This window comes from Aulostomus chinensis, chromosome 23, assembly GCF_037954235.1.
Source record: "Aulostomus chinensis isolate RoL2024-O1b breed Wild chromosome 23, RoL_Achi_v1.0, whole genome shotgun sequence".
NCBI lineage: Eukaryota > Metazoa > Chordata > Actinopteri > Syngnathiformes > Aulostomidae > Aulostomus > Aulostomus chinensis.
In genome coordinates, this window is record NC_141342.1 from 4,585,219 (window position 1) to 4,610,898 (window position 25,680).

The window sequence follows — 25,680 nt, forward strand, 5'->3', positions numbered from 1 at the left end:
CGTAAAATCCAGCTTCTCTGCCAGCTCTGAGTGAATTAACCACTGTTGGTAGTTTGCTACCAGGAAAGAGCCATAAGAATTGATAATCGGTCTTCATAGTTTATGATTTGGTTGAGTTTAAAATGGCACAGATTACATACGAAGCACAAAATAAGCTACTTTGCCGCAGTACTCAAACTCTTTGAAAGCAGAGTCGCTATGATTTGAGAGGACCAGATCTTTTTTCAAAAAAAGAAACCAAACGAAAACGAAGGAAGGAACAAACATCGGACAGATGTGTCTCTGTTGGAGGTGTAAACTTGTGGAACAGCTGTGACAAGGAAGTAAAAAGGGGCATTTCGCTTTCCTCATTAAATACACGTATAAAACCATGGCACGACATAAATATGTAACTTGGGTATGACACACAATTATAAAGTCACTGAAGCTTAAACCTTGAATCACTGTTATGGAGGCTTATTTATTTATTTATGAATCAGATATGAAAAAAATGAAATTACTAATGACTTTGGTTGGATTATTGTTATGGAACTTTATTAGTGTTTATTTTAAATCAGGTATGATGAGTCACAGTGATGAAAATACTGAGACTTTTGGTTGGATTATTGTTTTAGAACTTTATTTCTCTTTTTATTTACTTCTCTCAGATGTGTGAAAGTTTCTTTCGTTGTGAGGTCATGATGTAACCGAGCTGCCTGGCAGAAGCTGTTTTTTTTGTAAAAAGGGTTGGCATAACAAGCGTGAGCTTCGGCCTCCTTGTTAAATTATATCATCCTGTAACTGGAGGGAACATTTCTTCTTCTGTATTTCATTGGGAGGAAATTGAATGCTGATTAATAAATCAGTAAAATCAAAAAACTCATTTAAAGATATTATTATGCCTGTCGTGTAGAAAGCTAAATTACGGATCAATGTTGTAAAGTACAGCAGTTGTTGAGTGACAGGGAAAACTAGCTTTAGAGAATCAAGTGTTCTTCGCTTCAGACGCCAACTGAAAACCAAGTTTGATCAATAACTTTTTTTTCGTTTTAGTTTTAGCAATTTGAATCGACGAGCTAAAAATACATTCTCATCTTTTTTTTGCCGCGCCTTCTTGTAGTGTTTGAACTTCCCACTGGAACTTCCCCTCCAGGATTACGTAGCTCATCCACTATAAAGTCCCGAGGAGAAGAAAAAAACAAAACAAAACAAAAACCCGACCTCCTCTCAGCGGATTATCGTGTTTCCAACTGTCCCTGAAGGCAGCACTGGGAGCTCATCTGTTGGACAGGGAAACTAATCAGGAGCCAAGTAGACTTTTCAGCACTGCTAGCTACGAGGCTAGCGAGCTTCTGAAGTCCACCGTCCAGAGGAGCGAGCGACACAAGCGTTGGTGGCGTGCCGGGTCTCCTCCGTCCTACTCGCAACAGTCGAGCTATGTGTTAGAAACAGTCTGTAGTTGTCCTGGAAGTCGCCAGGCGGGCAGCCTCCTGCCAGCTGAAGCTCGCTGCTAGCTCATTAGCTGGGAAAGAAGTGCAACTAGAGGCAAGAAAATGGAGTTGGACGACGTTGTCCTCTACCAGGACGACTCGGGCAACTCGACCATGATGTCCGAGCGGGTCTCAGGTCTGGCTAGCTCCATATACCGCGAGTTTGAACGGCTCATCGAAAAATACGACGAGGACGTTGTGAAAGAGCTGATGCCGCTGGTCGTCGCCGTGCTGGAGAACTTGGACTCGGTGTTCGCTGTCAACCAGGAGCACGAAGTGGAGCTGGAGCTGCTGAAGGAGGACAACGAGCAACTAGTGACCCAGTACGAACGCGAGAAAGCACTGAGAAAACACGCCGAAGAGGTGAGGTACCCAGTCCACACCACTGCCAGACTGTGTCTGTCCCGGGCTCCAGGTTCGCGGCTGCTGCGCGACTGTGCTCCGGTGCGGGAGCGTAAACTGACGGAACTCTAGTCGAAAATCTGGCAGTTCACTGCTGCGATGCTTTTCGACCACACATAAAATCCCATCGAACAGACATCTTTAGCTTTTATGAAAGAATGAAACCCGCTCTTCTTTTCGGCGTGAATACATTTACTCTCTCTGTACTTCATTAGAGAAGAATATAACTTCATGAAGCGGGTTTTAAGGTGGTTTGGTTCATGAAGGTGGAGGGACTCGAGTTTTAAGGTGTCTCATTTGACCGAATCACTTATTTTACAGGGGAAGCTCTCAGGGTACTACAACTGCTAGGTCACGTCACTACCTCCTGGCACCCATTCAAGACTGAATTAATATGAATTGTAGCAGCTCACCATTCGGGCTGCTGCTTCCATAAAGTTCAGATTTGATTTCTGGTGATTCGGCTTCATGTCTGAGGACAAGTCTCCCTGATGCCCAGGCATCATCAGCACCAGCTCTGTTTGAGCAGTGGCACATTTGCAGTGGTTTGGCCGAGTGCCCATGCACGCTGGATCCAGCACAAGTCTGATTTTGGGGTGTTGCATTGTAACTAAGAGTGATAAAGTCCTTTGTTGATGATGCTCTTTGAAAATTGTGAAGATGTTTTGTAAAAAGTAGTCCTAGGCTGTTCCCCTGGATGCTGCCTCAGTTCAGAATTGAAGTGTCGGTGGATTCATGTTCCACGATGATTTCAAGTTGTTTTTCACAACTTTTATTTTTCAGTTTCGTGTTTTATCTTGGAACAAACACATGAACACTTTGTAACTCTTGTCACCCAAAGTCATACTCCTGTTCAAAAAGTGTGTTTCGCCTTTCAAGTAATTGGAGTCATTTCACTCTCCTGCATCCTGTCTTTGCCCCCCCCCCCCCCCCCCCGGAATGCAGGAAGAGCCGGCAACATGTACCAGCATTCATACGAAACGTCATTGGGGGAAAAAATCAGTCTGAGGGTTGGAGAAGCCAGGCAGTTTTGGAAAAGTCAGGGAAAAATGAATAAATCTCTGAATCTTGGTGTGGTTGAGTTAGGATCGACAGAGCAAAATCTCTGACGGCTTCTATTGATTTTCTGTGATTACGTGTTGATTTCATGCGGAATCGTGTAAATTACCACTATTTTTTTGTTGTTAAATAGACTGTGACACATTTTGAAACTTATTTAAGTTTAGTTTTCATGTGCAAACGGTTGTTTCAGAGGCTGCATGCCTGGTCAGTGAAACTGTCCTCAGAGGTGTGGAGGAGTGCTGGAAACTGGTCGAAATTTATCTGAACAGTTGTGGGGGAAACAAATGTTATTGCGATTTCTATGAAAGAAATTGGGATTTGATTTGCAAAGGTTTTTTTTTTCTTTCTCCAAACTTCAGTTCAACAGCCACCGGGTAATAATAATGATAATAATAATTATAACAATTATAAAACGTGACGGCACATTGCCACACGATGCCATCAAACTATTATTTGCTCCATATTCAAATGCAAGGAGGAGAATTTATGATTAAGACTCTAAAAAGTAAGGATAAAGAAAGCAAAAATAAGAACAAGAAGTTAAAGGTCTAAACAAGAAGAACGTAGAAAAACATAGTACATGATACAGACGGGTATTTACTTCATTTACAGTATGCAACTACGCGTGCGTTGGGCTCTGGTTGCTCCCTAAATGCGGGTGACTTCTCGCTCATCGTTTGCTGGATTGCGTTTGCCTGATTCATGGCATCGTTCTCTGACTTTTGTCCGTCATCTCCGCTCTCCGCCTGCACGCTGCAGCCAGACAGCGGAGCCCTGAGCAGCGGTGGCACAGGGCAAAGGGGGGCATTCAGAGCTGAACAGATTCTTTGCTTTATTAAACCAGTAAAGCAAGGAAATGGCGAGCTGCCATTTGGGTATCCATGGTGGAGCATCTTCTAATTCTTTCTCTGTTGGTGGGCGTGTACACAGTGGCCTTGGGTCACTTCTGATTGGACAGCAGTGACTGATACATGAGGAGTAGACACGTCTGATTGGTTGGGATGATTGTCTCTCACACAATGGAAAACCCCCCAGATCACAGCCTTTGCAAGTGGCTAATCGTGTTGTCCCACGTGATGATTTTGATTTAAAGTCTCTTAATCACCGAGCGCTGATAGGAACCGTGGTGTACTTGGCTTGAAGCCGATGGTGACTGACAGCTACATCAACAAAACCTGAACTGCTCAAGGATGTCTGTTTACAGACTGTCAGTGCTGCTGTTATATATGCTAAATATGCTAAATCATGCCTAAATATGAGGCCTAAGAAGTGATACAGGAGGGGAGGAAGACCACTGCTTGTGAGTGCTTGAAAGGCCAGTACCTCTTTGGGTGCTGTCATGCTTTGAACACACATTCTAACAATGCACAGAAACTGTGCTACACACGCGTCCACCTTCTATCTACAAAAAGAAAAATTGAGATAAAACTCCTGCATCCTGTGTTCTTGTCCGAGGAACAGCACTTAAATTGGTCATTCGGCTGCTGAAGAGGGGAACCATGGCCGATGCGGCCTGGTCCAGATACTTAGGAGGGGCACTGTAGCTTCCTGTTCCCAGCTGACTGTATCGTTTGTTGCCTTATGTCATGGGAGAGTGAGCAAACTTCCAGATGTGTAATATTTTCAGCTCCGTCATTGTGTTGTTGAGTCCTGTGACTAACACGCATCATTCAGTCTCTAATAGTCATGCAAGTTTTCTGTGAGTCCCCAAGAAACCTGCTCTGACTGTGTGTGGGCACAGAAGTGGCGACGGCGTGCTCACCGAGGGCCCGAGGACCCGCCGTGCTTTGTTTTGCTCTGTAGCGGTGGGAACCAGCCACTGTGTTTCCCGTCCGTCCCGCTCCCGCAACATCTCAACTGGACGGTTTTGGCAAATTTGGCACAAATGTCCACTTGGATTTTGGTGGTCAAAGGTCAGTGTGACAGGCAGGCACACCATGCCCACATAACTGCAGCTGATGTTTTGATCAGCAGTGCAGAAATGTTCTCATCATTGCAACACATAACATGAAGTATTGTTTATTGTTAAACAATACTGTTAAAAAAAGTGTGTGCTTTTTTTGTGTTCTTTTTTTGTTGTTGAGTTAATCAAGTTTCACAATCATTGGTAATTTTTGCTCATTTCCTTGATGATCAAGCAGGCTGACTCCTAGCACCATGTTCGTTAGAGCGTGATTTCATTGATGGACACCAGAACAGCAATGATGGGACCTCCCACTGAAGCGTGCCTCACTGGTGATAAAATGAAACAAACAATGAATCGATATTAAAGCGTAATTCCGGCTGGTATTCCAGAGTGCGGATCAGGTGAAGCTTGAAGTACCGAAGTACTGAAACATGAAGTTGTCAGCTTGCTTTCTCTCTGGCCCAGTTAAAGTGTTAATGACTGAGGGCTTGTGTCTTTAGTCTGGTACCTGATTAGAGTTCAGGAGCGGTTAGAGCCGGGCTCTTGGATCAGGGCTGCAGGAATCTGGTGCTGGTACTGATGTTCACGGATCAGCTGAACTCATCCATTGACTGGACATCTGAATGATGGCGCTGATCCAGATTCAGTCCACAGCTGGTCCTGGATCACGATCCTGTAACACCTCATGAGAGCCATCATGGATCCATGCATGCATATTTTTTTGCTCATTTATTAAGTGGTTCGTGGTTTACTAGCTTGCCGTGCTACAACTTGAAACACAATTCCTGGAATGAGCTCCGGTGTCAGAATCAGATCGGAACTGAAGGAATGTATCAGAACTGGGTTGAAGGAGTGAGCTGATATTCGCCTGCTGCCTGTGTTATGCTCTACCTGCTGCTTTCACTCTTGTGAGTACTGTCAGCGCTTGCATAGTTTGGTTATATTATTTTACCGAAAACACAAAAGGGAACCTTGAAAGTTAACGACATCATCTCGACTCCGTTTCCAACGTTTCACGATGGCGCACGGGTGCGAGCACGGGTGACGCAGCACGGCGGCCGGTCACTGGTGCTGGGGAACCTGTCGGAGAGGTGAGAGGGCGTAACCACCTGTTTATTGTTGAATTGCTGTTTGGTTTCAGTCACGCAATTAGAGGGGCAGAACATTTCAACACATCCACTACGATGCAACCCCACCCACCACCGTCCACTGTGACCTCGCGCTTTCATCACACAGCAGCAAGATTAGCATTCAGCCCTGATGCTGTTTTCTTCTCTTTATCGTGCTTCCTCTTAATCCTCCCTGTGTATGTTTGGGAATTACACACACAAGCGTCCTGCCTGGGGTTTGTAGACTTAATCTGGCTTGTTATTTTCCTTAATCCCAGGAAAACCAGTATGACCAACAGACTTTACTGGATGTAGCCTCCATGTTCATGTGGGATTGTCGTGTTAGCTTGCAGTTTCCCTTGTGTTTGGCATCGGGCTTTACCGTTGAATGTTGAATGACAGGCGCAGCAGGTCACAAAGCAGCGTGTTAATAATTCACGTCATGTCGTAACATGTTACTAAATCTTGTAGATAGAACTGTGCGTATGATTTTCCACCAGTTTGTTACGGACTCTTATCAGTGTTGTTCCCTCGGGCCTCTGTGTGACTACCTCACGCTCTGGTCTCTCCCTCAGCTCAGCAGCCACTGCTCTTTGTTTCTTCTGCTGAACTGCCGTTGCAGGTCTTCGACATCCTCTCAGCAGGAGGGGCTGCCCTCTGAGCATGTCAGCACCGCAGCTTTAGGAACAATCGCCGCTCAGGATGTGGCACTTATCCCCACAGGTAGTTGTGACTGTCGCGGGATGAGGTCATGGAAGAGAAGCACAAGGTGTCATCGTTTGACCTGCAGAATCAAAAATCCAGGCAGGTAACATGAGTAGGTTTGCTATTTGAGCCGATACATTACCTGAGGTTTCATACCAGTACCTAAAGTCTTTCTTCATAACAGACTAATATAGAGCTATAGAATCCATAAACACTTTGATTTGAGCTTAAAACAAACAACAGAATACAAGTTTTCAACAAAATAACACATCCTGTTGGCTTTTCAGCTCAAATCCAAGTGTCTGTGGATTTCTGAACACAGCCGGATTCAGAAGACGTGGATCATACCAGAAGATTCCCTTGCTGTTGTTAGCCGTCGGGCGTCATCATCTTCTAGCTAAATACACATGGCTGGCTCTTCCTGCAGTGTAGACTCACAAAGAGGCAATACAAGAGGTAGCATACACCCAGGTAAAGTTTCATTATTTGAAGATGTAATGAACATCCGTGATGACAGGGACTTTGACAGGCGATGGAGTATTTGCTTCTGTAGATGTATGCGGGGGGGGCTCTGAGCCCAGGGGAATAAGTGCTGTTTGAGGTTTGTATCAGCAGCGGAGAGGAAAAGGCAAGGCAGGAAATTCTCTGGGAAAACAGCACTTCCCTCTCTTCTCTTGGCCAGTCAGGGCTGTCTAGTGACCTACAGGAGACCCTGGTGGTCTACTGGTGCCAGCCGATTCATCGTCATTGATGGGATAATGTTTGTTTGTTTTATGCTCCACTGACTATCAGCAGGGGGGCAACACCGGCTGGTCGGGCAATCCACCAGCTTGGTCCTGAGTGACTCAAATGCCTCTTAAGTATTTCAGTGGATCCTGGTGATGCTTTGGCTTTTCATGCATCATCAGTTCAGTTCAGGTTCTTGACAAACCTGGAAGCTGCCATCCATCTCCTCCTCGTCGGTTGTCCCTGAGTAGTTGATCCCCCAAAGGAGAAATCAGCTGCTCATTTTCATGATTAGCTGTTTGAAATGTCAGGTTTGATAATTCTGTGACTGCAGTAAAATGTGGAGTCGTGTGGTTGTTGAAGTTGTTGTAGACACGTGAGTGTCTTGTGAAGGTGAACTGGAAGTTTTGCAGCGTTTTGGAACTCGTACAACAGTCACACTGATGAGTGGGGATGAGTGCACTGGGTTCGAGCAGGCATGAGAACTACTTTTACACTTGATTTGTTTATTAAAAAAAACCCAAAAAAACAATTACTCCTCCATTAAAAAGTAGTGCCAGTGTTTTTGGGAGGATAGCATTCCTGGCATTCCTGAGGGGAATCATAATGTGGGTGTCTTCAGTTGTCAGACAGACTTCTCTGTAGCACGTAAACAGGAACAGAAATCTAATGTTCTACCAGCCAATCATGAACACACGACCGAGAACCACTGTGTGATTTAGAGGAAGCGCAGTAGTCGGTCTGTGTTTTAATGATTCCACTTTGATTTAGTGACTGATGTGCACCACGCTGCTGTAGTACAGTTATCCTGCTACGTTGGCTGGACTGAGGCCGTACATGTCCCAGTCCTCCCAAACGGCCCAGTAGCAACCCACAGCCAAGACACCGATAAACCCAGAAGAGCTAATTCCACTCTCTGTCAATTGAGTGGCGATACAGCAGCGCCCTGTGTGTGTGGGTGTATGCACACACTTGTGCTGCAGCCACATGTGTTTGTGGGTTGGCACTCAAGCACAAAGGGAGCATTCAACGTGCAGCGCAGGGGGAAGAGCGCATGTTAAAACCCAGGGCCGCTCATTCTCTGGAGCGTTGTCATATGTACAAGCCTCCTGTGTGGGTCATATGATGAGCTGCAGGCTGAGAGGAAGATGGTGTGGTAGATCTGATGTTCGGAGAGATTGTCGGCTCCTTCTAGTGAAGAGGATTTAGTGGTTAATTGGCGTGAATTTAAGGATTATGTGCCTCAAGTCCTTGTGCTCAAAGCAGTGTAATATTATCTAAAACACGGGCCTGTAATTCATTGATTTAAAGCTTTATTTCTGTTTCAGATTAGCACCCTCAACTCTGCACCCTCCTGTCTGTAGTCAGGCAGTCTAGCCAAGTTCTATGTTAATGCTCTTAGTGGATTTACACTGGAACTACTTCAGTACTCTGCTTAATTCTTTAGATTCTCTCTCTGTAAATCTCTCACCCTCCAAGCCCCAAATAAGTGGTGATAATTTGGGATTTTGGTGAAATCCATACAGAGGAGCCGAAGTTTCATCGTAGGGAAAAATCTGTTTTGTCAAATGCTGCTTGATAAAGAGCGCAACCGAAGATGTTGTCCTTATTAGATTAAATACTTTAAGCTGAAGAAAAACCAGAGAAAACATCTGGACCCCTCAATGAGTGAATTGTTTTCTTTTTCATAAAATCACCCAAAAAACCCAAAACAACGGTTCTTACCAAGAACTCACAAATGCGTCACAGAGAACTACCTCCGGCCGACACCGTTGTCACCCCCAGTCTCACTGTGGTATGAGCACAAAGAACAGAAGAAGAGACCGCTTGTAACGGGGTGCTCAGGTGATTCACATCATGTGTGATGACACCCGCCCCGAGCTCAGGGCCTGACCACAGGGCCCGGCAGCCACACCCTGAGCACCCGCATCACAAGACCGCATGTTAACAGGCTTTGAAGCCCCACCTGAAACAGCTTAGCAGCCTGATGCCAACCCAACAACCAAGAAGATGGCAAACTTACTTCAAGTGCCCGCTGCTCAAAAAGCACCACTCGTCATTCTGGGAAATGTGCTCTGGAGCTTTGCTGCTGTGTCAGATGAGATACAGTGAGTCTGTATCTGCTGCCAGAAGCGGGTTCGCTCAGCTCAGCAGGGAGACTGGGTTTCCAACATTTTGGAAGTCCGATAGGATCGGAGAGTAGAATTACAGGAGGATTCAGAAACCCACAAAATGAACTTCACCTTTCTTTTACTAGGCTTGTTCTCACTCCTGTGTTGCCTACAAGTCCTCTCAAAGAAGTGCTCCTACCTGTATGTCTGCAGCTTTGTAAGCAGTGCTGTCAGAAAGAGAGAGAACCAGTATAAAACTGCCTCCAAAACCACGTGTGGTTTTATCCATGACTGTGAAATGATTTCAATATTTTTGATCAAGTTTTTCGCAGGATTGTCTACAGTTACCCACAAATTCAGCTGAAATTGCTCATATTTTCAGAATATGCCATCAAGAAATATTGTAAAACATAAAATATTTACTAATCAGAATTTTGGAATACTTTTGCCAACTACGTGGACAAATATGTTTATTTTTAGAAAAAAACAAAGAGACGACAGGACGAACCAGCTGGGAAGGTGGTGGTGTGCCTCTCAACCACGAAGATGCAAAGCATTTAAAACATGCGCAGCAATGAGATTGATCCAAATGTGTACATTTTATTTTATTTGAAAGGAAATTTTGTCCAGTACGATTGAACCAATGATGAGGTGTGACGTAATACCACAGGGTGCATCTTTAATTGTATTCTGTAGTTCTACTGGAAGTTGCAGGCAGAAAAGCTGAGATTTATGTGAGATGAATCCAGAAGGAGAGGGGGGACGCCGCAGACATTTTGATACCAGGGTTTTTGCAGTTAAACATTTCACAACACGCAGTCGGTTGTCAATAATCGATTGATCCCACATCAAGGGCCGGCCCCTCCTCTGTGTCCGGTGATGATCTGGGAGAGGCGCTGGCCTCCACTGCATGAACACAGCAAACGTGATGGTGTTGGAGCTGGCGATCTGCTGGTGGGACTGTAGCTGCTCTGGTCTTAACGCGAAGCTGCCTGAAACAGTTGACTTGTGTTTGTGGCTTTGTGTTACACAGACAGGTTGTGCTATCATTGGATTCGTTCTAGTCAGTCGCCCGTGGGGAGGAGCGGTCCACCCAGCAAGAAATCTCATTAGGTTTGGGCAGAACGGTGAGTTAGCGGTTAGCGAGAGTATGATTAAGAGCTGCGCCGGAGCCAATCGTTGAACATGTGCCGTCACAGATTCTCCACACACCAAGATCTCTCGTCCAGTCCCCATTGGTCCACTGTGGGGATTTTTGCACATTTAGGGAGGGAAGACTAATGTTTGTACCTGAGTTTATTATCCAGGAGGTTAAATAATGTTTAAATGAGTTTATCTGATACTAATGAATCCTGGTTGTATCGTCATTCCTGTGGAATTTCAAATTGTCGATAAAGTTACTTCAGTACGTGATAAAGGTTGGGAATAGGTTTGAGTGTGTGTATGTGTGTGTGGCTCCCCAGACTGTATGTTGATGTGGTTTGTGGCCAAACAGATGGTTCTTTGTGGTTACTGTGTTGTTGTTTTTTTTAAATTTTCACCAACGTTTTAGAGCGTCGCCGGTTCAGCAGCAGAGTTTGCATTGTTTAGGGGTTGAATTTCTTATGTTTTGTACGGCAACGACCAGAAAAGCATCTCTGGTTTGCATCCACAATACTTTCTTGGCGACCCGGACCAGTGATGTCACAGAACAGCAGGGAAGGAATCATTCTTCTCAGGAGGGATCATTAGACCACCAGGTGATCTGTATTGCTGATATCAGGGTGAGAACTGAAGTTGGTAGCAAGTTTTGCTGCTTATATACTAACTTTCCTCAGAAACTGTACAAAGGAAACACACACACACACACACACACACACACACACACACACACACACACAAAGGCTGTAGCGGTTGGTGGTTCGGGAGCCAGCGTTGTGCACCTGTTGTGCAGAAAGATTAGACGACTTTGATAGTGAAGCGAAGACGGATACTGTGTGTTCTGTTTTCAGCGGGTATCAACCTTGTTTGCATGAGTGGATCTTTATCTCACGCACACACACACACACACACACACACACACACACACACCTCTAATTCTGGAAAGGGGTTGATGTCACTGGTGATGATTGTCGGGTCTCTCGGAGCTCAGCGCAGGTCAGAACAGACTGTTGACAGACACGTGGGACATTTCTGTGTCCTGTTGCCGCTATAAACAAATCACCAAGTTGTCGCTTGAGGTCGGGGTCCTCGTCTCAGGGCTGTCACATGCTCGCCAGTCATCACCATGGCGGTTGGAATGAATTTTGAATGGCATGAAAGGAACACTGCCTAATGCTAAAATTACTATTTCAGGGTTTTTTTTCAATTGCAAATCTCTCTTGCATGTGAAAACAAAATAATTATCACATCTAATGACATTTTTCATCACAGTCTCATTAAGAAAGCGGAAAGCAGGACACTTTTAAAAAAATATTATTGTTATTTTTGTCAAGCAAAAAAATTACAGGTCGAATAAAGAAACACAGATCCACACGTTGACAGCTCTGATCCGGCCGCAGCCTCACGTCTTTTGATGCTGAGTCCCGCTTTTTCTCGAATGTTGGCAGCGATATTGTTGGTGACTCTATGTTTTAATGCTGCCTCACGAGGCTGCCGTAAACCCCACAGTGCTGAAAGTTCCTGCCATATTTTTTTCCCCACCTTCATCTGCAGAAGTACATCGCCTTTGAAGACTCCCAAGAGGGCGAGAAGAAGGATCTTCAGGGTCGCCTGGTGCTTCTGGAGTCACACACACGCCAGCTGGAGCTGAAAACAAAAAACTATGCAGATCAGAGTAAGTACACACACACACACACACACACACACACACATATGTCCATATATATTTATCTGATATATAAGGAATCATATTCAATGTACAAAGATACATTCAATTATCGAAATGAATACTGAAACATGTCTCTCTCTGCACACTTGGCAAACACACACACACACACACACACTTATTGACGGTTTGCAGGTCTTGTGACTGTTAGCCTGACGTGCTGGAGGGCAGATGGACTCCCATGTAGATAAATGTTTGTGTGGCAGGTCGACTCAATGAGCTGTAATAGAGGAGAACAAACTTGTTCCAAGTCCACTGAGGCGCTGCTGCGCTCAACTTTGTCGTTTTTCTCTTGAAATAAAGCCTCTTTTTCCATTTGGCGTCATCTGTGCTTCTAGATGAAGAGCAGGCAAACACCTTCAGATCTTTGTCTTTCTCCACAATGACCAAGCAACCTAAGATGTACAGGACGGGGTATTTTTCTTAGCTTTCAGTGTGAACCACAAGTCATGTAAGAGGCTTTCCAGGGCATGAAAGGAAAACCCTCATGATGCGTGCATGACTGCTCTGTTGACAGCGTGTGACTGCTTGTTTGTTCCACTGCTGGACCTTAACGTAGGCCTTTTTCATACAGGGAGGATATTTGAGAAACTATCAGATGTATTTATTTCCATCAAGGGAACACTTCCCTTTTATTTCTCTCTCAGTGTCATTTTGTTGTAATTCGGCTCGCCTGAATTGGCAGCAGTGTGACTCAGATCAGGAGGCCTTGAGGATCGTCAGTGGAGTACACACACGGTCAACCTCTGCAGGCACCAACATTCCTCACTGACCTCTGCGTGACTCTTTGTTTCCTTTTTCTTTTTTTCCATGCTTTTTTAATGAGATCGATAAGGTATTTTCACCTGTTTTTCATGGTGTTGGGTCATTGCTGATAAGAGTACACACACACACACACACACACACACCCTATTTTGTGACACTAGCATCCTTTTATCCAAACGACAGGATACCTCGATAGGTATCCTGTTGTTTGCCTCTCACAGGTGCTTAAATCGAACTGGTCGTTTGCCTCCAGGGCTGCCAACGCGTCACTGGAACGTTTTTCCTGGTAGATTTCTGATTTAAAGACGAGATGGTGAGTTCTTCCATGTGGGGCTTTCTTGATCAGTCCTTCCCCCACACCTGGGTCTCACATCCTCTGCTCCTAAGCCACTGGTTCCTCTTTCTCTCTTCTCACCACCACTGAATCACTCGTGTGATCACGTAGGTGTCGCATTTGTTTACGAGTCTGGACTTGCCAACAGCTGGGAAAAGGACTCTTTTTGACTTAAAACTTGTGCTTTAAAGCGTCAGTGAGGCCATCAGATTCCACACCATCTGCAGTTGGTTGTGAGACGGCGTGGGTTTGACTGAGGCTGCTGTGATTAGAGCCCCCACAGGTGAATCACCAAGACCATGAATCATCATCGCTCCATTTATGGTTCTGTGGATTTTTTTATAACCAGTTTTTGATGCCTCCCCCCCCCATTTGATATAAAATTTAGTGGTAAGTGCTTTTAATCTGAAATGCATTGAGAAATAGATCAGTGTCGCCTGGCCGTTGTGTTGTGATTCCAAACTACAAATGTCGCGACCTGAAGTTTTCCATACTGTTGTGAAGAGATGCTGCCATGGCAACCTACATTAAGATCATTGCTCTCAACATCACTCTTCCTGCTGCTCAGGTTTAACAGTGGTTTCAGATTAAAATCTCCCCAGTTCAAGAATTATTGATAGTCAGTTATAACATGATCCTGCCAGCGACAGCTGGTTGGTGCAGCTCAGGATTTTCTTGATGCAGGGGGGCCACCTTCTGGTTATCAGATGTTATTGCAGCAAGAAACTCGACCGTCACATCCTGTTGAGCTTCCCACTGACAAATGCTGTGTTTCTGATTTTAGCACGTGCCTTTTAATAAAGTTGCCTTTGTTCAGTCAGCAGATTGGAGGAGAGGGAGGCGGAGCTCAAGAAGGAGTACAACACTCTTCATCAGAGACACACTGAGGTATGCTGGCCTGGGATGTTCAGATGACAATAAACACCTACGTATGCTGAAGTTTTACTCTGTCACAATAGATATTCTTAGTTTTGCACAATATAGAAATAATTTACAAATGACACGATACCACAGCCCATAGTAGATCATGAAAGGTAGAGAAAGAAGCTCAAAGATTGGTACGTAGTTGCATTGAACTCTCTCAGGCAAACCAGATACAGGTTACACAAATATATTGAATATTTAAAGAAATAGATCAGTTAAGTGAGGATGGATTTGATAACCGGTTCCAAAACAAACCATCGATACGAAAAAGAAAATGACAAATCATATTTATGATAGTAGACAAGTTTTTTTTTTTAGTTTGCATGACCAAAGAAAACCCATTTTCAAGTTAAACACCCCACACAAAATATTACAGCCAGATTATTCTACATTACTCAACTCCATTAAAAGCAGGATTGCTGCAGTGTACTGCCGCAATTGGACTTGTCAAGTGGAAACCATCGATAAAGTGTGTAAATACGCAAGGAAAGTTCAGATACATTATGTAAATAAGGTTCTGAGAAGGTGGAGGAAATGGCTGCGTCTATCCTCACACACCGTACCAACATGGCTGCTCTGTCTTCAGCTTGATTTCAGGGAGAGCTAAAGGTAAGAGGGGGGAACACGCCTGTTCCTGAAATGACCTGTGTGTGTTGCTGCGTGTGTCAGGAAGGAGGAGGAACATGCATGTAAACGCCAAGTCTGTTTCTGTCACTTCTGCATCACAAACAGATGTCCCTGTCAAGTCTCAGCGGCTGACCACCGCTCTGAATAATAGTGGCGTGACCAGATGAAACGCTGATAAAAGCTGTCACTTCCAAGCTGTTGATACATCTACATAACGTATTGTGAACCCGTTTGTCACAGCTGCGACACAGTCGACTGGATGTGGGACTGACAATGAAGTCAAACATGCTCGCTTACTTTTTTGCCTCAAAAATTCTCAGAACCAGATTTCAAAGGGACCAGTATACATAACATGCATCAACAAAAAAAGAGTTAAAATTGTAACTCCTGTTATTCTGTGTGTTGTGACACATTTCAGATGATACACAACTACATGGAGCACCTGGAGCGAACCAAACACCAACATGCACAGGCAATAGTAGAGCCTTCCGACCCCGGCACAGGCACCTCGACCAGAATACGGTGAGACAACCCAACATTGGCTTCTCTGTACCTCCTTCTTTATTGTTTGTATTCCCAGCCTTCATCAAAATCCTCATAATTTCTAAGCCCTGTAAATATGTGTATATGTGACTTTAGGTGTTGAGAAGTACTGCTGCACATGGGGGAAGCTACAAACAAGCGATGCAGAATCTGATCAGTTATTTTGAGACTGTGAATGTTGTTTGGTTGCACCATTGTCATGTGACGTCGGGCAGATATTCGTCTATGAATGTCCATGGTCTTGATGGTGAGGAAAACGGAAGACGTTAGCTCTTTTGTCTGAAGAGGAGCAGGCCAACTTTTTAGGATACATGCTAATTTGCCATCCTCCCCAAAACCGGATAAGGAGATGGATACGTTTGTCTCTTATATCCTGCATTATGGAGTTTAGACCTACCGAGACCAGCTGACCGCTAGTTAGCTTAGCACAATGAATGGTAGTGGATGGGCAGGTTAGCATACCTCTATCTGGCACGCTCAGCTTCAGAAACTTGTTGTCCCTCTCTCTTAAAAAAGCGATACTTCACCCACAACCTGCATTTTACCCTCCAAGTAAGACCACTTGTGCTATTTGCCTGAAGCTAACTGTAACTAATGCTAATGCTAATAACAGCTTTGTGAGCAGAATAACAGCAACTCTGTCCAGAATTTACATTTATAAACTTTCAAACACAGCGGACGATATGCGACCCCATCTTCCTTCCACCGCTGTATTCTCAATAATCCACACAAGCTTTAACTTCAGCTGAAAACAAACAGACTTGCTACTGCGGTTCTGTGCTACCATGAACAAGTGTGAGTGAATTGGTTCTGCTGAATCCGCTAGCTGGCAGCGGCACGCCACAAGCGCTCTCGTTTGTTTGCAGCGGCATAACTTCATTGATACATGTTTAGGGTGGAAAATGACTTTTCCTTCAGGTGGGTTCCTGGAATGGATGAGGCTGCATTTATTTCACCGGCTGTTATCTCACTGTAGCTCTGCATGGATTTGATTGCATTTTTTTTGTGCATTTGAGGGATCCTGCAGGTCTGCAGTGATGCCGTTTGAACCAGTGCGAGCTCCACTTCTACACACTCACTGTATGTATTTACCCTTTAGGCAAGGAGAAGAAATGGGTCAGAGAACCCGTCTCTGCAAAGAACACTGCGCAGATTGAATGCAGGGAAAGAAGAACTGAGACAAGAGACAATTTAAATCAAAAAGAATAGACAGTACGTCAGTATGTGGTTGTAGAGGTGAGGATGAAGGTTGTTGTGGGAGGATGTGGGACAGTCGGAGGATGCTGCGTGAATCAGGGCAGCAGTTCCACAGTTAATTAAGCTGCTTCCATGGGATGATGAGCTTTGGGGTTTGTTGCTCATTTACCAAGCAGATTAGGACGGGATGCCACGCTGCAAGGAGCCGTGAGGTCGCGGCAGACCCCCCTCCTCACCTCATATCAGCATCAGTGTATGTGGTCAGTTCATTTAGGATACCATGTGTTTCGTCTCCACTTTTGGTAAACGTGGTGGTTGTAAGGCGCCAAGAGGGTTGTACTTGATGACATAATTCATCTTAGCTATGTCTTTGGCGTAATGTGTTTTAACCCCAAGTGTAATCTCCCGTTGGCTTCAACAGCCAGGTGCCCCCTTCAGCTGGGAAGACAACTTGTTTTCCACTCGTCTGTTTTATATTCAGCAGCTGAAAGTTACTTCTGTTTCCTCTTCAGTTCGCACAAAAACAACTCCACTTCAACACAACACAGTAATTGGCAATAAACTGGAAAGCTGGCATTGCTCAGGCATTATTAGGAGGGTGGCTGCGCAGCCTGGACGGCGTTTGTGACCTTTTGGATGAGTAGAATAACCCACAACAGGATTCACCAGTGGAACTGGTCCTGCAGGAACTGAACCAAAAACCATTAATTTCATTGGCTCACGTGCTGTTAACGCCATGCTTCTGAGACACGGGTCCACATGTTCATTGTCTAAAATGCTTTACCACCCTGTGAATGTTTTTTTTGGGGGGGGGGGGGGGGGCTGGCTCAAAAAATGACAAACACAAAAAGAGGCATAAAAACACAAGGTCTCAGGTCCATTTTATAAGATTAAAAAAAAGTATTTACCAGTCTTCATAGTATACCACTGAGTATACAACATGTTAGGGGTGGCCATTTTTAATCTTAAACTGTTAAGCAGCACTAATTAACAGTAATTACTCAGTTAACCGACTCTATAAAAAGCCATAGATTGCATGTCTGACCCAAATACCATCAAATATATATTCTTTTGGAATGAAGGGATTTATTTTTGCATCCAAAGGACGGTGCATACACACTCTGAGTGTGCTGTATAACAGCTGGCATCGCAGCCCAGTTCTCCCGAGGGGGAAAAGGTCAAGGGGCGATTCATCAAGAAGGAATTCTAATGTGCACAGGCTGGCAAAACGAAAACACACAGATGAACATTCATGTGCAGTGAGCACTTTTTAGGTTGAGATCAACTTACTTTTGCCGCCAAGCAGCTGACAGGTTGCAACCAGTCCTCCTGAATCACAGCAGACGACTGCTTTTAGTTCAGAAATGGCGTCATGTGAGCGTGCTGTCCGTTACGTCTGTGGGAAGTCTGCTGATTAATGGTGAAGAAAGCCGCCACCACCATGGTACAGGTGTGCAGTCACAGGGGGTCTGATTAGGCTGTCGCAGTGGTGTACAGTGAAGGGAGATGCCTCTCAGCCCCGGGGTTGGGAGGGGGGCTATGAAAGGTACTGAATCCAAGTAATTATTATTGCTATTGACTGTTTTTTCTCTCATTCCGTTAATGCGGCTGTGCACCTGACATGTCCTTGGTTGCATCACTTGATTGGCATGTGGCCTCTATGCATCTACTATGATGCAAACTGTTGAACCAATAGCATCCCTGTTTAAAGTCTTCAGGGTCAGGTAACCAGTTGATGTGCACATCCAGATGAAATATCAAAACTGCTGTTTTATTTTTCTCTAGATAATTCAGTTCTGCTTTGCCGTTACTGGACTTCCATCTCTTGTCGAGCAGGGGGAAGCGCCGTTTCCTTCCTGCAGTGCATTGTGGGAGCACTCATCCACAGCACATCCTAAACCAAGGGCTTTTTAGTGCCTGTTTTGAGTGTACTTAATTTTGTCAGGCTTCCAGTTGGAAGCCACTGCGCCCCACACTCCAACCCTGCTTAGACTTAGTGTCGAGTATGGATTTGTGGCCTGATTCTGTTGCCTGATGCATAGAATTACAAGAGCATGGACAAGTTGACCGTCAATCACGGGGCTTAACTTCAACATCCTCTTCTAACTGAAGGCAGTTCAAAGCACTGATGGTGAAATAAGTCTCCTTAATGCTTTTAATGCTTCAACATAAACAAGAACATTGAAATTTTCAATGTAATAAATCTTTAAACTTAAACACGAGAGTCACTGTTGTAAAACTGTCATTGAAGCTGAATTTATAAGATGCTTATATAGTGGATGAGTGGAATACGCTCACTAGCTTTACAGTTAATACACTCTGCCAACCACACACGCACACTCAAACACACACACACACACACTCACACTCACTTTTTGACCAGTCTGCGGGCATTGCAGCCAATAAGCTGCGGCCTGAGAAGAGGCATATGGAACAAGCTGCCTCAGCATCCAAAAGAGAGGGGGAGATGAAGAGCCTCAGAGAGGGAGGGGTGGTGGGTGCTGTCGGGGTGAGCGAGGGAGAGCGTCAGAGCTTTCTAGACTGCACAGCAGCAGCTGTGTCGCATCTCGGCAGTATCGAGGAGAAGAGAAGGAGAAAGGAAAACATCGTCGACCGCGGAGGAGACCGGCTGCTGTTGTTACCAGCCTCTTCCTAGTCCCTGTGGATGATCCAGTGCTCTGCTGCCTGCTCTAAAAAATCCCTGGAATTACTGATATGGCTACTGCTGGCTGCTCCAACTCTGTCTGCCTCCCAACTGAGCTGCTCACTCTCAGCTAGAAGGATACAACACCCCTGACCTCAGCTCTGGATGTCCTCATAGTGCTGCAAAATCAGCTGAGGTCTGGCAAGGTGAATTCAGTCCTGTAGTGACTCTCGCCTCTCTGCTTTCATCAGTTGTGCCCCCCAAGCCTCTGGTCCCCGGTGAGGCACGGGGCCATGATCTGGGGGGGCCATGAGCCCCGGGTGTATGCTGCTGTTTGTTTTTGGCTTTGTAGGGGGAGCAGTGGTCATCAACTCTGCTGTACTAGTGTCTCTGTCTGTGCTGCTGCTGGTTCACTACTCAGTCTCTACCGGTGGCTTACCTGCCCTGCCTTCTCTACCCTCCCTGCCCAGACTCACCAGGTACAGTGTGTGTTTTATAGTTGAACTAGATATCAGTATCCGCTGTAATCGTTGTTGCCGCTCGGTCAAAGTGTTGCCGCCATGTGGGAGCAGTCAGACAGTAAGGGAGCGCTCTCTAAAAGTAGGTCAAGAAAGTGTGAGAGAGAAACCGCACCACCTTTAGGTACCTGTATTGCTTTTAATTTTCTTTTGTTTTTAAAGATGCAACTGCAGAAGGGAACTGATGCTGGTGTGTAGCTGGTGTTGTCTCGCCACTCGCGTCCTACAACAAAAGGCAGCACTGGTCATGATCAGTGGCCTGCGTGTGACCTTTTCTACTCAATATGGTGGCATGTCCATTGTGTTTGGGCTGCTGCTTTTCATCGCTGGCTGCTCTGGTCACCGTGGCAGCCATTGTTCAGCTCCTACTGTAGTCTGCTTACTCATACCTAGTCTGTGGGATGAGAATAGCTGCTGCTGTGTTTTGCCCTGTTTCAGCAGAGTTTGGAAAGTTTCCCATCATTAGGAGTCATATATTGTGTATATTTCAACAGCTCTGAATGTCACTGGTGTATTATTACCTTGATGCCTTGGATTTTGTTGAAAATGAAAGGGAAAGTTGTGTTCTTGACATAGTGGTGGATGTTTATTCTTGCAGTGAGATCTCATTTGACTAACTCATCAGATTCCACCTCCATCATATGAATGGATCTGTGTTACTGCTGAAACAGAAGGGTGGGAGTTAGTGGAGTAACCAGTGTTTCATCTCCTCCCACTAGCAAAGTCACAAGGAAAGACTTCCGTGCGATTTATTTTTCTGAGGTTTACTGATGTCCTCATGCATTAAAACCGCTTAATTAGGTCGTGGGCTGAAACAAATCTCTTAAATTACTGCATTAAATTTTTCATTTTCTATGCTATCAATACATGAATGACCAATATCATTATTTTTATGAAAACAGCTGTGGCACCAAGTTAAGACTCACACACACTGCACTTTGTTGGACATCGTTCCTCCTATCAGTAAAAATTCTGAAACTACTTCCTGCTTCTTGTACTTATTGAGGTATTTTTGTTCGCTTGAGTTACATGGATATAATTATGTACTGTAGATGAATTGACACAGAATTATTTTACTGTAATAGTAACAATAATGTGAGCAAAGTATAAAGCCAGTTTCACTACGGATGCAGCCTTTTCTTGTGTTTATAGCAGTATAACTGCTCCAACTCCAAAACAAAAGACATGTTTTAGTTTGCTCAGCTACAACTGTGCTGTTCCCACAGAGGTGCGGGAATTTATACTGCAGTGAAAAATGAGGCTTCAGTCTGTAAAAATATAATAAATAAAGGAGCCAAAGTTCTACTCTTGACTTCTAATCTGTTCGTGAGGAGTGTTCAGGCTTTGTGAAATTGGTAATATTTCCTCGCTAAGATTAATCCAGCAGGTCTCACGCTGTGTTAGCACATCATCACAGCAGGGAGGACCAAGGGAATTCAACTAAAACTGGAAGTTCCACATTCTTTTATAAATGTGTGAAAAGTGTACTGCACTTTATTGCTCCGTGTAAATCCAGAGTTCCTCTATCATGCTGTCGTCACAGCGGCTTTCTTTGCTCCATCACCCACACAACCAGAAGACGTCTGTGTTACTTAGCAGGTGGTTCTCCTCCCAGGCTGTTGGTCAACATGCAGTTTTGTCCTGACGAGGACATGTCAACATATTGGAGATTGTCATGAAAGTTGGTGCTCAGAGGATGAACCAACGGTTCCTGGTCTTCTACTGCTGCTCCGTGGTTAAGATTTGAGCTCTGCAGCGAAATGTCTTGATAGTTACTAGATGTTCAATGAGATTTGGCTCAACTGATCTATTGAACACACACACACACACACACAAAACCCCCGTAAACACAGTCATATTCGTTAGGTTCCCGTGAGGCTGGTAACTGGTCCCCCAAACATTTGTGGATTTCATTCATCAGAATTTTCTCATGCGTTCTGTGTGTTTGTGTATCTAGGAAGGAACGTCCCATCTCCATGGGAATATTCCATCTTCCGGGGAGTGATGGTGTGACCTCGGATCTCCAGAGGGAACCTGTGGACACCCCGTCAGAACCTTGGAGATTCAACAACCTCAGCCACCCTCGGTCCAACACCAGCCTCAAGGTATGACACTTACAGACAGAAAACTTTTCCATCAGGTGTAAAGTCAGTTGGATCGTAGCGCTTCCCACGGGTCCGAGTGGTGACATCATTTTGAGTTCTTTCAAGAAGTGTGTAGAACACAGTGCCAGCACCGAAGAAAGAGTACATTTCCATTCAGAAAGAAAGGATTGTTCAGTGTGTGCAGAATTTTTAGCAGTGTGTGTGTCTGTGTGTGTAACCGGGTGGCTTGGAGCCCAGCAAGTAGAGGAAGTGGTACCATTCGGGGGCCTGGTTTCACCTCAAGGGAGGGTGGAAAGGACAGAGTGTCTTCACATTGTTGCTGTTAGAAACCGTGCTGCAAGCAAGGCTGTGTCATGAATATTAATGAGAGCCTACTGAGTATTCATCTGCTCTTATGTCATTAGTTGGGCTTCAGGTGGTCTTTGTAAAACAGGGGAAGTGGTGAGAGTTTTGGGAACCACTATTTTTACACTTTTGGCTTTTTGACAGAATATTTCATTGCTTGTAGTCTTGATGGTGGTGCAGGTGAAGCATTGCAACACACACACACATACACAGCCCTCCCACTGGTGAGAGGTTAGGGATTAATAAGTGTAAATCTTTCTAAATCTGTATATGCATGTAAATCTGGACTTGTGGCGTTTGTGTTTCTATCTGTTGGGTGGGGTGGCACGGGTCGACGGAAGGGTGGGGTGGCACGGGTCGACGGAAGGGTGGGGTGGCACGGGTCGACGGAAGGGTGGGGTGGCACGGGTCGACGGAAGGGTGGGGTGGCACGGGTCGGACGTAGGGTGGGGTGGCACGGGTCGACGGTAGGGTAGGGTGGGGTGGCACGGGTCGACGGAAGGGTGGGGTGGGGTGGCACGGGTCGACGGTAGGGTGGGGTGGGGTGGCACGGGTCGACGGTAGGGTAGGGTGGGGTGGCACGGGTCGACGGGAGGGTGGCACGGGTCGACGGGAGGGTGGCACGGGTCGGAGGTAGAGAGTGAACAGGTTGGGTTAGAGACGATGAGGAAGAAAGGCTTCATGAGTCAAATGAAAGCTTTGTCCACTGTAGCTGCAGTTCAGCTTCTGATTTACTGAAGCAGCCTGGAATGCAAGTGAAGTGGAGCTCGTAGCTCAGCTCAGCATGAGATGCTTGAAGATGGAGACTAATGACCACTTAAACGTCTGAACAATGAAGGACAAGCTGCAGTCCAGCCTGTAGGGATATTCTAGTTCTTTCAGGGTTGAATTCAGTGAGCATAAACCTGAATTCCACATCCACTACTTGCTTGTGTGACAGCACTCAGCTACTGTCCTTCAGAACCATTTAGTTACACAAAGGGGCTACAATTAATACATTTTTACCTTCCCTAATATTGTGAGCTGTGTTTTCTGGGTAAATATAGCACAAGATTAGAGCTAAATGTGGGATAAATGTGCACAAAATCCTTATTAATCTGGCCATTAGCAGCTGAAAGCTTCAAAACCTCCTCAGTGCCTGTTGAAGTCCATTGTTTGGTTCCAGGGTGACCCAGGGAGCCGTATAGATGCTCTGTTGTTGACCTGATTGATTTAGCTTTCCATCGGCTACTGTGCTATTTATAGTCCTGAAGCTGCTGCTGTTGGGGGATGAAAATAATACAGGACTGGAAAATCTGCATCCCTGAAAGGGCAGATCAGCACCCTGAGTGTAACAGGGGTTGACTGTCGTTCTCACAGAGACGTCCTCCAACCACCACACCCTCTGTAACTGAAGATTCCATGGATACCACGGATCAACGTCAACTCCATTCACTGATGGAACTTTTCAACCTGTTATGGTGGTTTTCCCCTCATGTACAGTTCTTCTCACCAAATTGGACTGCTGCACCAGCTGACCGGTGCGAGAGTGTTGAGCAGGGGGGCACTGGGCCAATCCACGCGATTCATCCATCTCCTCCCCATTAAACCCCTCCCAAAAAACAACAAAAATGCAGCCATGAGTGTCGTTAGGTGTGCGGGCTGTCGTAAACACTAGTATGTGTGTCACCTTCTGGTGATGATGATTTACTGCTGCATGCTGATTTGACAGCTGTAATTTGAATTGATGTGTTTTGAAAAATGCCAGTTTGAGGAGCACGCCCCCCCAGTCAGAGTGGAGAGTTCACGGGCGAATCTGACCACACAGAAGGCTGATGAGGACCAGGTAGACCCTCCTCCCCGTAACCCCTCGAGTCCACCAGACTAACCCAGTCGTGTGCTCTGTGTGGCCCACAAGAGTTCATGCAGATTGTGATGTTACGTGTGGCTTAATAAAACACTGCTAACATACCGGCAACACCTGGGATTTACCTGCATGTTACCAGCCTGCTAGCTCCAACCTCTTAAAAAAGCATTTTGGTGCTCAGATTCTTGTAAATTGTAAGAATTTGAAAAAAAAACCTGACAAGATGGTTCTAAATTGTAAAAGGTGGAGTTTCCTGGTGGCGTGTTGTTTTCATGAGCATTTCTAAGTGTTTGTTTAGCTTCACGGCTCATTCGACAGTGTCGGTGTAAAGATTTATCAATGCTGCCTCGTGTGGTGGTCGCAGTGAGGTTGTGTTTCAGAAGGGCTCATAAAGGGAGGCGTAAACCCTGTTAGCTTCATGTCACCACGTTCTACAATTCTTTGAACTCAAGTTCTCCCGACCCGTCTTTTCCTGAGCTCTCAGTGAAAGATGCACCGGTGTGTCTGCGGTGTAGCTGTCTGGGTGATTATTTGTCTTGTTAACCACCATCTGGCCACCAACAGATTAGCTGCAGGTGCTAATCTGCTCATGTGTGTGACTCAATCACTGCACCTTCAAAAATACAAAAGTGTATTTTTGATGGCTTTGTTTTTTTTGCCACAAAGGGTAACACAAGCTGAATAATCCCTCTCAGCATTTTCCACTGGCCGTATGACTTTAAACGCCAGTATCAGGACCGTCCCAGAATTTTACAGCGGTTGCAGTCCTACTGTCAAATTTCATTGTCTTCCTAAACGGATGTGCAAGTGGTTGGTTTCTTTCAACTTTATTCGGTGCGTTTTGTGACTGGAGTGACGGTTTTTGATGTTTTCAGCGTGACTGCGCCTCTGATCGTGTTTTGGTTTTCATAAATGCATTGATTTTGCACACAAACATGTCATGTAATTGCGGAGGTTAATCTGGAGTTATCTCTCTGTTTACCGTGATTTTGTTCTCCGGCCCCATCTGAAGGATGAACTGGTCAGTGCGAACCGTGGAGGCTCCAAATCCAGCACCCCAGCAAACCAAGGCAGTGTTTCAAAGAGTGCAGCTCCATCATCTGTACAGGGGGGGACAGCCAAATCCAACACATCTTCATCCTGTCAGACTGGTACCTCGAAATCAAAAACTCCCACATCCTCACACAGCGTGAGCTCTCAGTCCTCCTCGCCACTGTCCCCTCACGATGGAGCGTCCCCCAGCATGGGTCCTGCCTCAGCTACGCCTGTGAACACACACCTGCAAGAACAAGCAGATCCAGATGCGCTCAACAAGAACCTGGACTGTGAGAGCGGGAAACAGGAGAGCAGTAAGAACATCTCAGTGATGCAGGAACAGCAGGACTCCGCTGGTACGCCGCCTGAAGGTGACCGCCCACGCGTAGTGAACAGTAGTACATGGAGCAGTGATCATGAGTGTACTTACTGTGTACTGAT

General features: G+C 45.4%; 1 protein-coding gene across 3 annotated transcripts in view; it reads left to right on the plus strand.

Moving 5' to 3' along the window:
- The first annotated feature begins 1,209 nt into the window (after nt 1-1,209).
- spag9b (sperm associated antigen 9b) overlaps nt 1,210-25,680 on the plus strand; it is a 38,150-nt gene continuing 13,679 nt past the window's right edge. For 2 of the 3 annotated variants that reach the window (XM_086196307.1, XM_086196306.1), the window contains exons 1-6: nt 1,210-1,832; nt 12,185-12,305; nt 14,273-14,343; nt 15,425-15,528; nt 21,866-22,013; nt 25,217-25,610. In XM_086196307.1, the coding sequence (XP_086052433.1) occupies nt 1,533-1,832; nt 12,185-12,305; nt 14,273-14,343; nt 15,425-15,528; nt 21,866-22,013; nt 25,217-25,610 (1,138 nt within the window). In that variant the 5' untranslated portion in view covers nt 1,210-1,532. Of the gene's footprint in view, nt 1,833-12,184; nt 12,306-14,272; nt 14,344-15,424; nt 15,529-19,271; nt 19,870-21,865; nt 22,014-25,216; nt 25,611-25,680 lie in introns of those variants that run through there. The other variant, XM_086196309.1, reaches the window with a different exon arrangement.